Source organism: Saimiri boliviensis, chromosome 7, assembly GCF_048565385.1.
Source record: "Saimiri boliviensis isolate mSaiBol1 chromosome 7, mSaiBol1.pri, whole genome shotgun sequence".
Classification (NCBI taxonomy): domain Eukaryota; kingdom Metazoa; phylum Chordata; class Mammalia; order Primates; family Cebidae; genus Saimiri; species Saimiri boliviensis.
The window spans coordinates 80,624,901-80,639,066 of NC_133455.1; the positions used below are offsets into that span (position 1 = coordinate 80,624,901).

Consider the following 14,166-nt stretch of genomic DNA (forward strand, 5'->3'; position numbering starts at 1 on the left):
CTACGTTTACTGCAGCACTGCAGATTTGAAGGCAACGTAAATGTCCATTGAAAGATAAATGGATAAAAGAAATGTGGTACATATATACAACAGAGTTCCATTCAGCCATAAAAAAGAATGAGATCCTGTCATTTGCAACGCCATGGATGGAACTGGAGGTCACTTATGTTCAGTGAAATAAACCAGACACAGAAATACAAATATCACATGTTCTCACTTATTTGTGATATTTAAAAATCAAAGTAATTGAGCTCATGGAGATAGAGAGAAGGACGGTTACCAGAGGGTGGGAAGGGTATTGGGTGGTCGGGGGGAGGTTCAGGGTGGGGAAGTACGGATGGTTAATGGGTACAAAAAAACTAGAATGAATAAGACCTAGTATTTGATAGCACAACTGAGTGACTGTAGTCAATAATAATTTACTTGCACACTTAAAAGTAACTAACAGAGTATAATTGGATTGTTTGTCACAAACACAAAGGATAAAAGCATGAAGGGATGGATACCCTATTTTCCATGATGTAATTACTATGCATTGCATGCCTGTATCAAAATATCTCTTCTATCTACCAACTATATACCCACACATTTTATTTTATAGTAATAACTGACAAGCTGCTGGGATGGCTCACACAGCCCTGGATTGCCTTCCTCTCTCCCAACTGTTATGAGAGAGAAACTTCTGTCTTGTTTGATCCACTGTATTTAGCTGTCTCTTTGACATGGCAGTGGAGCCTGCACATACACACCTAAACTCACACAATGACCCCCCCCCCCCCCCCACTGCCCTTCCCAGCCTCTGGTAACCATCCTTCTACTCTCTATCTCCATGAGTTCAAGTATTTTGATTTTTAAATGCCACAAATAAGTGAGAACACATGATGTCTGTATTTCTGTGCCTGTTTTACTTCCTACTTTTTGAATGCTAAAGTATTTCTTGGGCTGGGCACAGTGGCTCACACCTGTCATCCCAGCACTTCGGGAGGCTGAGGTAGGTGAATCACCTAAGGTCAGAAGTTTGAGACCAGCCTGGCCAACATGGCAGAACCCTGTCTCTAGTAAAAATATAAAAATAAGCCATGCATAGTGGTGCACGCCTGTAATCCCAGCCACTTGGGAGGCTGAGGCAAGAAAATCGCTTGAACCGGGGAGGCAGAAGTTTCAGTGAGCCAAGATTGTGCCACTGCACTCCAGCCTGGGTGACACAGGCAACACTCTGTATCAAAAAGAAAAGAAAATAAAAGCATTTATTTAATAAAATAATTGTGATAATAAATTGTATTTTTTTTAAAGTCTTGATTTAGATAATAGAAAGGAAGTTAATGGTCTTATATCAGTATCCTCAATCAATTAAAATATTTTTATTTATGAAAAAAATTTGAGACCTCCTGATTTTGATAGTATATGGGCTAAACAGGTGATACAAACATTTTGATGCTCAAGAATCTTGCTTGCTCAGAGGAGATATTCTGGTAACAGCAAAACTCTTGCACAGTTACCACCTCTGTTTGGGTATCTCCAATAAGTGCTGTTACTTTCAGTGTTTTTTTTTTTTTTTTTTTAGTCAGAAAATGAATAAAAGATGATAAGTGAAGGAGAGCCTATACTAGACTCATGAAAGATCCTAAGAAATGTTTTCAGCTGTGCAGAGATAAACTGATATGCAGGAAGAGATCTGTGGAGCCACTGCAACTAGTGATGTCAAATATGATCAATTAATAGTGACTGCTTCTAAGTTTTTGAAAATACGGTGACCTATTAGAAGGGTCTGCTTTGGGTATGGAAGGTGTCATGTATGCTTAAATTAAGAGAGGGCTTAAAATGAATCAGAAAATCCATTTTCCTTACCTGTGTGCCACACTCCCTTTCTTGATATCTGAAATGACGAGGGGGTCTCCTGGTTTTCTACTGGATGGTGCTGTAATAATGAAGACAAAATAATCACATCTTTATATCCATTATTCACCCCCTGTTGTACATTTCCCTTGTTTTATAATAACTTAATGCAAGCAACATTTGTATGCAAAACAAAGACGGTCAGCAAATGAATTTGCAAGTATGCACATTATGGCTATACAAATGTTTGTGCTAAAATATTTACAAACATAAAAACTAAACCAATTTGTAATTAGAGAAAGCAATTGGAGAAGTGGTCATTAGATTTAAAACTATTTTAATAAGCAGTTCTCCAGAGAGGACCTGAAGGCTCGGTACCTCGGTTGGAGAGTATTTAAATCAACTGGGGCTCCCCTTAGTCACCCCTTCCTCTATTCCCTTCCAGTAGTGAGTAGACACCACTGTTGATGGGAATATGCCATATTACTCCAGTGTACAGTGGTAAAGTGGATAAGAATCACTGATTTAAAGTTCTTCTCTTTTTTTTGGCCAGGCACAGTGGCTCATGCCTGTAATCCCAGCATAGTGGGAGGCTGAGGTGGCCAGATCACCTGGGGTCGAAGTTCAACACCAGCCTGGCCAACATGGTGAAACACCATCTCTGTTAAAAATACAAAAATTAGCCAGCATGGTAGCTCATGCCTGTAGTCCCAGCTACTTGGGAGGCTGAGGCAGGAGAATCACTTTAACCCAGGAGGCAGAGGCTGCAGTGAGCTGAGGCACCACTGCACTCTAGCCTGGGTAATGGAGCGAGACTCTGTCTCAATCAATCAATCAATTAATCAATAAAGTTCCTTTTTTTTCCCCCCACAAGGAATTTTTTTTGCTAGATGGACTCTAAATCTTTAAATTCTACTCACAAATTCATACTCAGAAAGCTTCTGAAATGTAACTCTCTTATATTTTTAGTAAATATTTTGTCACTAGTTCACTAAGTTTTTATATATGCTGATATTCTAAACCTATACATGTAACTCTTATTAAATTTATAGATAAAACTATTATAGTACACAGTGGTCAGTTTTGGGCTTTATTAATTTTCTTAGAAAACATGAAACAATTAGAAATGAGCCTATTTAGAATAAACCCTAGAAACTACTTATAGTTCATATAAATAAAAAAGTCATTCTGACTTAGAGGTTTACATTTAATTTAGGAATTTGATCCTTACAATTAACCATATCAACATTTGTGAAAAACAATTAGCCTCTGAGAGGAGATGTTTTGCCAACCTGAAACCTGGAGGGATTTCCTTCTAGAGATCATTAACAGGCCCCTAAAGTAAGATTTTATTATAAACAGTCTGATCACCCCATAATAATCATAGAGCCATATCATATCCCATAATCCCATCTGAATCTCAGAAAAATGTTTATGCACAAGAACAGATGGCTTAATATCTTAACACAACATTTAAAGAAAAAGAAAATATACACCGATACCTTACCCACTGTCTAAATTGGTCTGTAGCAAATGTTAATGGTACTTCATTCAATCATTATTCTTAGCTTCTAGCGAAGAATGCAAAACTTTCTCTTCACTATAATTAACTCATAATTTAAAACTTCATTCAATGATTTGATAGCGTGCCCCTAGAGGCATATAAGCATCTAGGATTTCTAGTTATGTCATATTTCAAAACTGCAAATTGTTCTGGGCATAGGGCACAAAAATAAAAACTTTGTTATTACCAGCAAGTATAGCGTTTCTAGCATCTGCCAATGAATTTTGCCAAGCTGAGTAACCATCACATAGTACTCAATGTTTCTTTTGGCTTAAAAAAAAAACTATCTTCCACTGAAATGGTCTGTATAACCAAACAATAATAGAGGCAACAAAATACATCAGACCTATCTCTGTTATCCTTGAAAGAGAGGAATATAGCACTATAAGCTCTTGATCAGACCAACACAGCTTGCAGAGGAGTTTCAAACTTCTCATAATCTACAGACATGTGGCCATTTTCACATTCACTAGATTCTTCTCTTTCTACTTTAATGGAGTCCACAGGGTGGATGTCCACTGGGGTGATGAGGTTGAATCCAGAAGTGCGTCATCCAGATCTGTATGAAATCCTGCCCATCACCACCATGCATGTCAAATGTGGCCATGCATGATCTGGGGGCCCAGTCATGGTTTGTGTATCCTAGCCCCATGTTTTAATTTTCTACTACCTGAGAAGAAGTCACAAACCAAGCATGCTTTGCTTGGCTTATAGTGCTTTAAAAATATTTAGTTGCCAACACTTATAAATTAGCAGATTCTAGATATATGGCTTCTTTTAAAAAAATAGATGGGCAATATGGTGTCATGATTAAGAGCCTGGACTTGGTGGCTAGAATGGTCGGGTCCAAAATTCTGGCGCTACCACAATCCTGGCGCTACCACTTATTAGCTATATGTGCTTGAGCACACAGTCATTAGGTGCCTTCGTTTCCTCATCTGCAAAACGTTGAGGAGTAACAGTGCTTACCATATAGTTTTTGTTGGGAGAATTATGTGAGCTATTATATGTAAAGAGATTGGACCAGTGCACACAGGATGAGCTACGTAAATGTTTCTTGTTGTTATTATTGTTTAACAACCGTGGACTAAGTTTCCCACTATGTCCTCTGGATGGAGCCTTTGATTTCCCATCTGCCTCTGTCCTCATTGGGTTGATGTCACTCACTGACTTGCCTCACCCATGAAGGCTTCTTAGTTAGTGACCCTTTGAATGAGAATACACTAGCATTTACTCAGTGCTTGGAATTTGATTGGAGTTCTCTACAGAACTCCAATTCATTTATTTTGCACATATTTATTGAACACCAAATATGAGACAGGCACCTCTGCTCTGGTCACTAACTGTAAAACCCCAGAGAAGTTTAATAAAAGGGAGAGGCAAGGCTGGTTAAATCTCCTGAGGTTATTAGGCATGAAATAGTTTTCTCTCTTCTGTGAAGTGATTCCAAGTTGGAAGTCCACGCAACACATCATACGGGGATGGGAAAGGACAGTGAATTCTTCAAGAGTGTGGTTAAGAATAAAAGGGCAACAAAAGATTAAGTTCTGAAACAGAAGGAGAAAACAATCGCAAGTCTTTAAAATTTCTTTCTTTCTTTCTTTTTTTTTTTTTTTTGAGACAGAGTTTCGCTCTTGTTACCCAGACTGGAGTGCAATGGTGCGATCTCGGCTCACCGCAACCTCCGCCTCCTGGGTTCAGGCAATTCTCCTGCCTCAGCCTCCTGAGTAGCTGGGATTACAGGCACGTGCCACCATGCCCAGCTAATTTTTTGTATTTTTTTTTAGTAGAGACGGGGTTTCACTATGTTGATCGGGATGGTCCCGATCTCTTGGCCTCGTGATCCACCCGCCTTGGCCTCCCAAAGTGCTGGGATTACAGGCTTGAGCCACCGTGCCTGGCCTAAAATTTCAATATCCTTGAAATTTCAAATTAACTGGTCAAACACACGACTGAAAGCTTGACAAAAAAGAGCAATGTTGCTAAATCCTGTATTATATGATACATACTAGTACTGCCTCTTTCAAATTCATATATTATGAAATGATTTTAATTCAAACTCAACACTTGTATTTCCAATGCAGGTTTTTTAAAAAAAATTTATTTATTTTACTAGATTTGCATTGTTTGAGTCATTTACAAGCTTGTTCAGAATTCATCATCATCATGTGTATCTACAGCTCTTCTGCAATCCAGCCAGGCAATGTTATTGGAAATTTTATTCCAGATCACAAAACTCTGATTTAATAACATTGCAATATTGAGATTTTTCATGTTGTCTATAAACATTCTTGGTACTCACACACACAAAAAACAATTTACTATATTAGTTTTTAAAATTTATTTTCTTTGTACCAAAAATATACATGCATACAATTTAGAGTCAAGATTCTGAAAGAGCTGTCTTCAATTTCTTGCTTCCCCAGATGCAACTGATTTCAATTTTTTGGCTGTTTCCATATTGCTAAATAACCTAGGACTATTACTACCAAATCATTTTTTGGTGTTTGTCATTTTCTATTTACTTTCTCTTATGAAAGATGAAAAGTTAGTTTAAGGCTGGGCACGGTGGCTCAAGCCTGTAATCCCAGCACTTTGGGAGGCCGAGGCGGGTGGATCACGAGGTCAAGAGATCGAGACCATCCTGGTCAACATGGTGAAACCCCGTCTCTACTAAAAATACTAAAAATTAGCTGGGCATGGTGGCGTGTGCCTGTAATCCCAGCTACTCAGGAGGCTGAGGCAGGAGAATTGCCTGAACCCAGGAGGCGGAGGTTGTGGTGAGCCGAGATCGTGCCACTGCACTCCAGCCTGGGCAACAAGAGCGAAACTCCGTCTCAAAAAAAAAAAGAAAGATGAAAAGTTAGTTTCTCCCACCTCCCTCTAGACCACTAACATACTCATATAACTCATATACCCTTCTTGTCCCTCCATTTTCTCAGTACCATTTTGTCATAATTTTTGGTATTTATTAATCAACATTTGATATTTATTTTAGCATGACTATGTCAACAGTATCCAGAGATAAGTTATATAGCATTCTATGATTTCTTTCCTTTTCTGCAGAACATGGATTTCCTTTAGTTATCTGTTGTTTTGATGTTTTTGTTTGCTTTGTTTTCTTGTGTTTATTATTAATTCAACTCCTCGTATTTCCTAGGATATATGAATCTTCTCTCAACGTACCAAATCTTATCAGGAATTCTATCAGGGCTTGCTCACCTGTCGGGACTGGTTGCTTCCTAGGGGTGCTACACAGATCTTGGGGACTTCCTTCCCACACATTCTGGGAACCCAAGGTTCTCTTCTCTCTTGCATCTTTGGAGCCCCTGTATCCTGAACCCAACTCTCCCTGTTTCTGCCTTTACACTCTCTCACTGTTGGTGGTGCACATTCTCTAGTAGCTTCTAGAGAAGAGTGCAAGGGAGAAGAGTTTATTGAAAACTTGTATAGCTACATGTCATTTTCTACTTTCATATTTGATTGACTACTTTGCTGAGTAAAGAATTCTAGGCTGGCAGTCCTTCTTTTAGAAAATTAAAGGCACTTTTCCATTGCTTTCTAGCTTCCAGAGTTGTGGTTGAAAAGCTTGATGCTACTCTGATTATTTGATTATTGTTTGTATTATTCTAATACATTGTATGACACTCCTCAGTGCCCTGCTGTCCCAGCACTGGAACCCTACAAAATTACTTCTTTGTCCAATGTTCTCATAACTCTTGATGATAAGCTTTGCACGGACCCATCATTTTGGAAAGAAATCCATAATTTCTAGGACATTTATACATTTATTTATTCGATGTGTTTCTTTCCTCTTTCTGTAATCCCTATTACTTGGATGTTGTGTCATTTGGACTCAACCTGGATAATTTTCTCATCAATTCTAGATTCTTCATTTATGTGTTTTGTTCTAATTTCTGGACATTTTCCTTAACTTTATTTTCCAATATTTGTACTGAAGTTTTTTTCATTTCTCCCATACTCTTAATTTTCAAGGCCTCTTTTTTCCCCTCTGAATGTCATTTTGTAATAGCATCCACTCCCTGCTCACCTCATGAATGCAATATATTTGTTGCTAATGATGTCAATGATAGGTTTCTCTTTGATTTTTCTTCTTTCTACATGTGCCAATTCTCTGATTTCCCTCTTTGTTTCTGGTGATAGCCTCGCATATTAGATTCTTCCTCAAGTGTCCATTTTTCTCTTGGCTGTCCGTTTATAGTAAAGAGTGTGGCCCTAAAAAGCTGTTCAAAAGCTTGGTGTACCCAAGTGGGGCTTGTGGACTATGGTCTTAACTGTAAGTTTAGGCCTGGCTGTTTTATTGGGTCAGATGGTCCTGATTTTTCCTCCCGTTTGAAGGCTATTAAGCCTGACTACCTGGCTTCTCTAAGCTTCCTGGGGGAAGAAGGCTCTTAGTCTTAATATTCAGTATGCAAAAACACCTAGTTTCCATTTTTAAAGCAGTACTGCTGCATTCAGCTGTGTGCTCTCAGTCCAAAGAACTCTCTATTGCATGCTTTCCAGAGAATAAAACTCTGGGCTTCTGCCAGGATAGGAGAGGGGTACTTGGGAGCTGGGGAAGGCATCTAAAGACTAAGGCCATTCTTAAACAGGCTTTCAACCAATCCTCCTGCCTTAGGACTTTCCATGAAATGTACTTCTAGAAGTTTCTGGTCCCCGAGCCTCTTTGGAGTACAAGATAGAAATCAGGCTTGTTATCAGCTTCCCTGCTGCTTCTTTAGTTAAATTAATCTTTCTTCATCTTCTTTGCCAAATTTGGTTGCTGTTGTCTATTTTCCTTTTATTTTTGTCCTTATGAGTTTTTGCCTTTTGAAAAATCTTATATTTTTATTTAAAGTGGAGTGTAGGGTGGGAGAAAAAGTAAAAACATGTGTTCCAGCTACTGTAGTTTTGAAGCAGACCAGGGATCCCTTTTAGGGGCCTGCTGGGCACCCCCTCCCAAACATAGAAATTAAAAAAAAAAAAAGTCATCCTTTCAAGGGAAATTCCAGGCACCCAGGTAGGCTTGAAAAGTAAATGAGCAATCCTATAAGCAAGAAGATACAATACTGATAACTTAAACAATAGTCTCCCAATCAAGTCAGAATCACAAAGTATTTTGGTTCTCCATAGAAACTAAAAGATAATATCTTAACATATGTTCTTAAGTTGTTTTTCAGAAACCTGGACTCACATCAGATGGAAAATGCTGAACACCATTACAGAGATCTCATGCAGATAACGGAGAAGTAAGAACTGAACTCCATTTTTTGTTCTAAATTTCCTCCTGAGGGCCCTGAAAAGAGTCATGCCTAAAGGCCACACTTTAACATTCCTTTTTGCTGACCCTAAGTTTTTAGACAAAGCCCTGCTTCTTTAACCAACTGCAAAATAAAAAAAATTTCTGAATCTACTCATGACCTGTGAACCCCCACTGTGAGATACTTCTCTTTTTGGGCCAAACAATATAAAGCCTCCATGTATTAATTTATAATTTTGCCTATAACCTCTGCTTCCTACTTTCAAAACACATCTAGGCCATCAGGGAGTTTCAGTCTTAAACATTAGTTGCCCAGTTCTCCTTGCTTGGTGCCCTGCAACAAATGTTTCACTTTCTCTTGCTGAAAATTCTAGTTATCAGTCTTTGGCTTTTTCAGTATGCTGGGCAAGGGGACCCAAGTTTGGTTTGGTAACATTTTGACCTCAGAAATTTTAAAGCCACTCATAATCACATATACACATACATACACACATACACATACAAACTCTTAATCGTTCAGCTTTACTTTAATTGCAACCATAGACATCATACATAATAAGTGAAACAAGTTATTTGATTTGAAATGGAGCAGTGAGTAGAGCTTTTTACTGCAAAGTTGGCAAAATAACAGGAACCATTCTCTACGAAATCCACTTAAGACTTAGGGGAAAATGACAGATTTGTTGTGCTTGTCATTACAAAGGCTGCTTTATGATTTTATAAGAAAATAAAGCAAGCCTTTATTTCTGCAAACAATTCAGTCAGAACTAAAAAGGAAAGCCAATGAATTCACTGTACTCACAAAATACTGCCTTTTGCTTTTCCGATACAGAATATAGGGAGTTTCATCAATCAGATGGTGACAGGGATGAGTGGTGTGGTGACAATGAAGCCAGTGCTAGTCAGAGACTATGGGTTTCGATCCCTGCTTCACCTTTTGTTAGCCCTCAGTCCTTGGGCAGGTTACCCAGCTGAGTTGTTCTTTCCCCTTTGTAAAATGGGGATAGATGTCACAGAGCTACTTTGAGGATTAAGAAAACACATAAAATTGCATAGTGCCATGCCTGGTACAAAACAGATACAAACCCCTGCAATAAAACCTCAAGGGAAAACACCCGTGTAAAAAGGACTTTACTGATAATGGCACGTGACAGAGCAACCAGGGTTCGATGACTTGAAAGGGAGGTAGGCTGTGCAGGAAGGTATGAATGAGCTCTAAGGTTTCTGACTTAAGGTGTCGAGGCATCAGGATGTGACTTTTAGTCCCAGCCTGCATCCTTCTGCTAGGTTGTTCTACCTTATTTGCTACAATAAATCACTCTATATTATATCAGTGACAATATTATATTATAGCAATAACATCAATGAAAGAAATGCCTGGTGCTAATATGCTGCAAATGTGTCACTGGGAACTTAAGAAAATTAGTCTGAAACTGCTCACTATGTCTAAAGTCGGACAGACTAATTTCTCAGTCAATTGGGTATGAAGAGTGAGCCGTAAAGGCTCTGCTGGTGTGCTTTTAGAGATGAGGGGCTGCTTCTTAATACTCAGAGCTTGCACAAGGTGAAGAAGACAGAAAGGGCACTTGGTAGAGAGACAGTGAGAAGAATCTAGTCCTCACATCACCTTGGTTTCACTAACAGTATCCATGTATGTCTGAGAAGAGGGTTCCCAGGTTTCTTCCTTACGTTGGCACTAGATTTTGTGGGCTGGAGCTATGCTTAAAATATTTTAGCAGGCATGGTGGCTCACACCTGTAATCCCAACATGCAGGAAAATTGCTTGAGTTTAGAAGTTCAAGACCAGCCTGAGCAACACAGTGAGACTTCATCTCTACAAAAATTTGAAAATTTGCCAGGCATTGTGGCTCATGCCTGTAGTCCCAGATACTTGGGAGGTTAAAGTGGGAAGATTGTTTGAGCCCAGGAGGTTGATACTACAGTGAGCCATAATAGTGCTGCTGCACTCCGGCCTGGGTGACAGAGTGAGATCCGGTCTCAAAAAATAAAACATAAATAAAGAATATTTCAAAAAGCTCTATGTGTAAAGTAAATAATGATATCATCATCACTAATGTTTGTCAGGGTTCACAATGTGTCCAAGGCATTTCACATACAGTAATTGATTTAATCTTCTCAACAACTCTATAAGGAAGGTAATATATACACCATTTTCTAGATAAAGAAACTTGGCACAGAAAGGTTGAGGGAATTGGGGCATGAAACAGTCTAGGCTCTGAGTCCTTGCTCTTAATTATTTTCCAAGTCAATCCTCCTTCAGTCCATACATCAGCCTTTGCACAAACATTTATATTCATTCATCATCTCCCTCGGAGGCTAATTTCTTAGAGTGCATAGGGCTTAGTAAAAAATTGTTTGCAGGTAAAGTTTCTTATTCATTCACTCAGCAAACACAGGTATTAAATAACTATCTTGTATGTGCCAGGAACTGTGCTAGGCCTCAGGATTTTACTAACTCATAACAATGAAAATGGATTCTGGCCTTTTTAAAAAAATTTCTAAAAAGCAAAGTTGGTCTTCTCATCTGGTAAAATAAGAGTATTTTCCATGAGGAGACAAACAACTCAGCATGGTGGTGATGATTAGTTGTGTAACTGGAGCTGTAGCTCTAGAAGAACTGACAAGCAGGTTTGACAAGCTCATGTATCATTTCTCCATCTGAGAACAGCATAACACTTTCAGCTTCCATGAATTCGTTTGCTTATGGCTGGCTAAAATTCAAGCCATCTTTATGGCAGTTTTCAGAGTTTTGCCATTATTACTATTAAAACCCATTTTAGAAGTAAAACACTCATGTAAAACAAAACACCATCATAAAGCATAATATTAAATGATTATTCACGTGAATAAAACAAATATTTTGTAGATTGTGTACAAGACTACATCTCAAACAAATTAGCATATAAATGTCTACTTTTTAAAATAAGAACTATACCACAGGATATTTTTACATGGATACTTTCTGGGCTAGATTATATTTTTTATTTATGTCAATTTGTAATTAAGAATACATCTATTGTAAAAAACAAATTTAAAGGCAATTTTCCTACTTAAACTTTAAGAGTAAAATAACTGTGTGGCAGTGGTGATAGAAGCTTCTGAGGAATAGATGACTTCAGAATGCCAACCAGCAGGAAGCATCTAGAAGAACAGGGTGTATATTCTTAAAACTTAGCATAGGGCTTAGAGCATGGTGGACATTTAGGATGCATTTGTTGAGGGAAGGCAGAAGAATGAAAGAACGAAAGTTGGCGCAGGGTCTCTGTGTACAGAAGCAGGTTATATGCTGCACAACTCCAAGACGCACCACTTCCACAGCTAGTTCTGACACGATAAATGAATGGATTGGAATAAATACAATTAAATAGAATAGCCTTACAGTTGCATGAGGGTTTGCATGCAGAAGCCATCTTGAGCCCTAAATATGTTTGGAATAGTAAATCCTGATATACTTTCTTCATTTTAGTAGCTGTAGCTGTTGACACTACAGTGACATACCATCTTTGCTGCACAGTGAACAAACTGAGAGGCTAAGCAACCTAATTTAAAAAATAAATGACTTTAGGAACACTTAGGATAGTGCTGAAGTCTCTAAAATCCCATTCCATCTTTCTACTTTTCTCTCACTAAGGTCACATTAGGGTTTGGGAGAATCTAGGCTCTCTCTTATACACATAGCTTCTTGCTCTTAATATTTATTCTGAATTGCAGTACCATTCTTTTTAGTGTTACAGTAGATATGTGTGGCTTATTGGTTATAAATAAAATTTCATTTTTCAGTATTAAATTTATATCATCCATGTTGAATCAGAGAGCAGCATTTCATACTGCCCAATTGAGAACTTTTATTTATTTTTTGCCTGAATCACTGACAGAATTGCTATCTGACAGAGTGCAGTGAGGCACTTTTATGTGGCCTCATCACTCTTTCCTGAAAAAAACCAGCTCTTGGTCACAGTCACTACCTCTATGTCTCCTCTGGTCTTTACGCATTTATCATTTGCTTCATTTTCTTGGGACATTTATGGATGCATTTAGACTATGGATATTAAAAGCCTCAAAAACCCCTCAATTTGCATTCTAGAAAAGTCCATTGGAGCTAACATTTTAAAAGTTGTTTTTAAAAAAGCAGTTAGAAAACTAGAGCCTGAAGAAAGGAGAAAATTAAGTACATTTATATGGTCCACTTTTCCTTCTGGTTGTTTTCCAGGTACTGTGTACCATGGAGGAATTCAAGGATTTACTTAAAGTAAGAGATACTGTTTTAGTCTTGTGAAAAGGACGATAGATGCATAGTGGACAGATAGGAAGATAGTCTTAAAAGTAATTAAATGTAATTTTGTTGAATAGATTATTGTAAAAACTTAATTCACAATACATTGTGAATTAATATACAATAAACTAGTAACATATGCAATATGCTAATAATTCACAATATTAAATGTAGAGAATTTATGTGCATCTATCTCTCATCTAATTATTCATCTGGGGTGTAAGATACATGTTTATTGAGTGCGTACTGACTCATCATTTGCCAGGCACTGTAGTAGGTATATAAACATGTAATTTTATTCAACAATTAAAACAATCCTATATTTTCTAGCTATCCTTATTTTCATTTTACAATTTTACATATGAAGAAATATAAGATTGGAGAGAGTCTGAATGACTTGCCCCACTCATACAGCCAGTGTGTGCTGGAGGTATAACTAACTCCACATTTCTGTATCATGACATAAAAACTTGGCAAAGACATATAAAACATTTGTCACACCTGCAAAACAGTTAACAACACAGTTTTCTAATGTCTTTAAAAATTATTTGAAAGAAAGAACTTCTACTTACAACTTATGGTTATTCCAAGTTCCACATTGTGCTTCTTAGGGAGCTTTACATGAAATGTGCCACTACTTGGGATGACAGACTCTGTAATTTCAAAACAAAAAGGAGTGCGTTAATAGAACCTGAGGAGGGGAGCACCCATCAATAAGAATGCATTGGGAATACTTGCATCATAATCATCTATAGCTAAAACAGTAGGAACTGAAATAAGATGGATGCCTTTAAAATTCTGGTAAATTAAGCTCCTAGTGATCAATACAGGTCCTATCCATAGGCAACTGTATATAATTCATAGCAACAGTTGAGTTCAGTATTTCTCAGATGTGATGCACACATCATCTACATCAAATTTACCTGAATACGAGTTACAAATAATGATTCCTGAATCATTTCAATCTACGATTCAGAATCTCTAAGGTGATTCTTAGGCATAGTAAAGTTTAAGAACCTTTGGTCCTATTTTATTCTTTCCACCCCTAGCCGTATTTTCCACTCTTTTCCGAGAGTGTACTATTCAGTAATTCTTCTCCCCCACCCCACCCCCATTTATTGTTTGAAGGTACCTGGCAAAATAGATTTCAGGAGAGATGTCAGTTTGGTGTGATGGTCGTTGATTGGGCAGTGAAGAGTGGGTGGAAAGGTG

At 37.9% G+C, this 14,166-nt stretch overlaps 1 protein-coding gene across 11 annotated transcripts in view; it reads right to left on the reverse strand.

Moving 5' to 3' along the window:
- GRIP1 (glutamate receptor interacting protein 1) overlaps nucleotides 1–14,166 on the reverse strand; it is a 713,425-nt gene that overhangs the window by 76,007 nt on the left and 623,252 nt on the right. For all 11 annotated transcript variants that reach the window (XM_039472175.2, XM_074402865.1, XM_039472176.2 and 8 more), the window contains 2 exons: nucleotides 13,527–13,607; nucleotides 1,849–1,918 (listed from right to left, as the gene is read on the reverse strand). In XM_039472175.2, coding sequence (XP_039328109.2) covers nucleotides 1,849–1,918; nucleotides 13,527–13,607 — 151 coding nt within the window. The remainder of the gene's footprint in view (nucleotides 1–1,848; nucleotides 1,919–13,526; nucleotides 13,608–14,166) is intronic.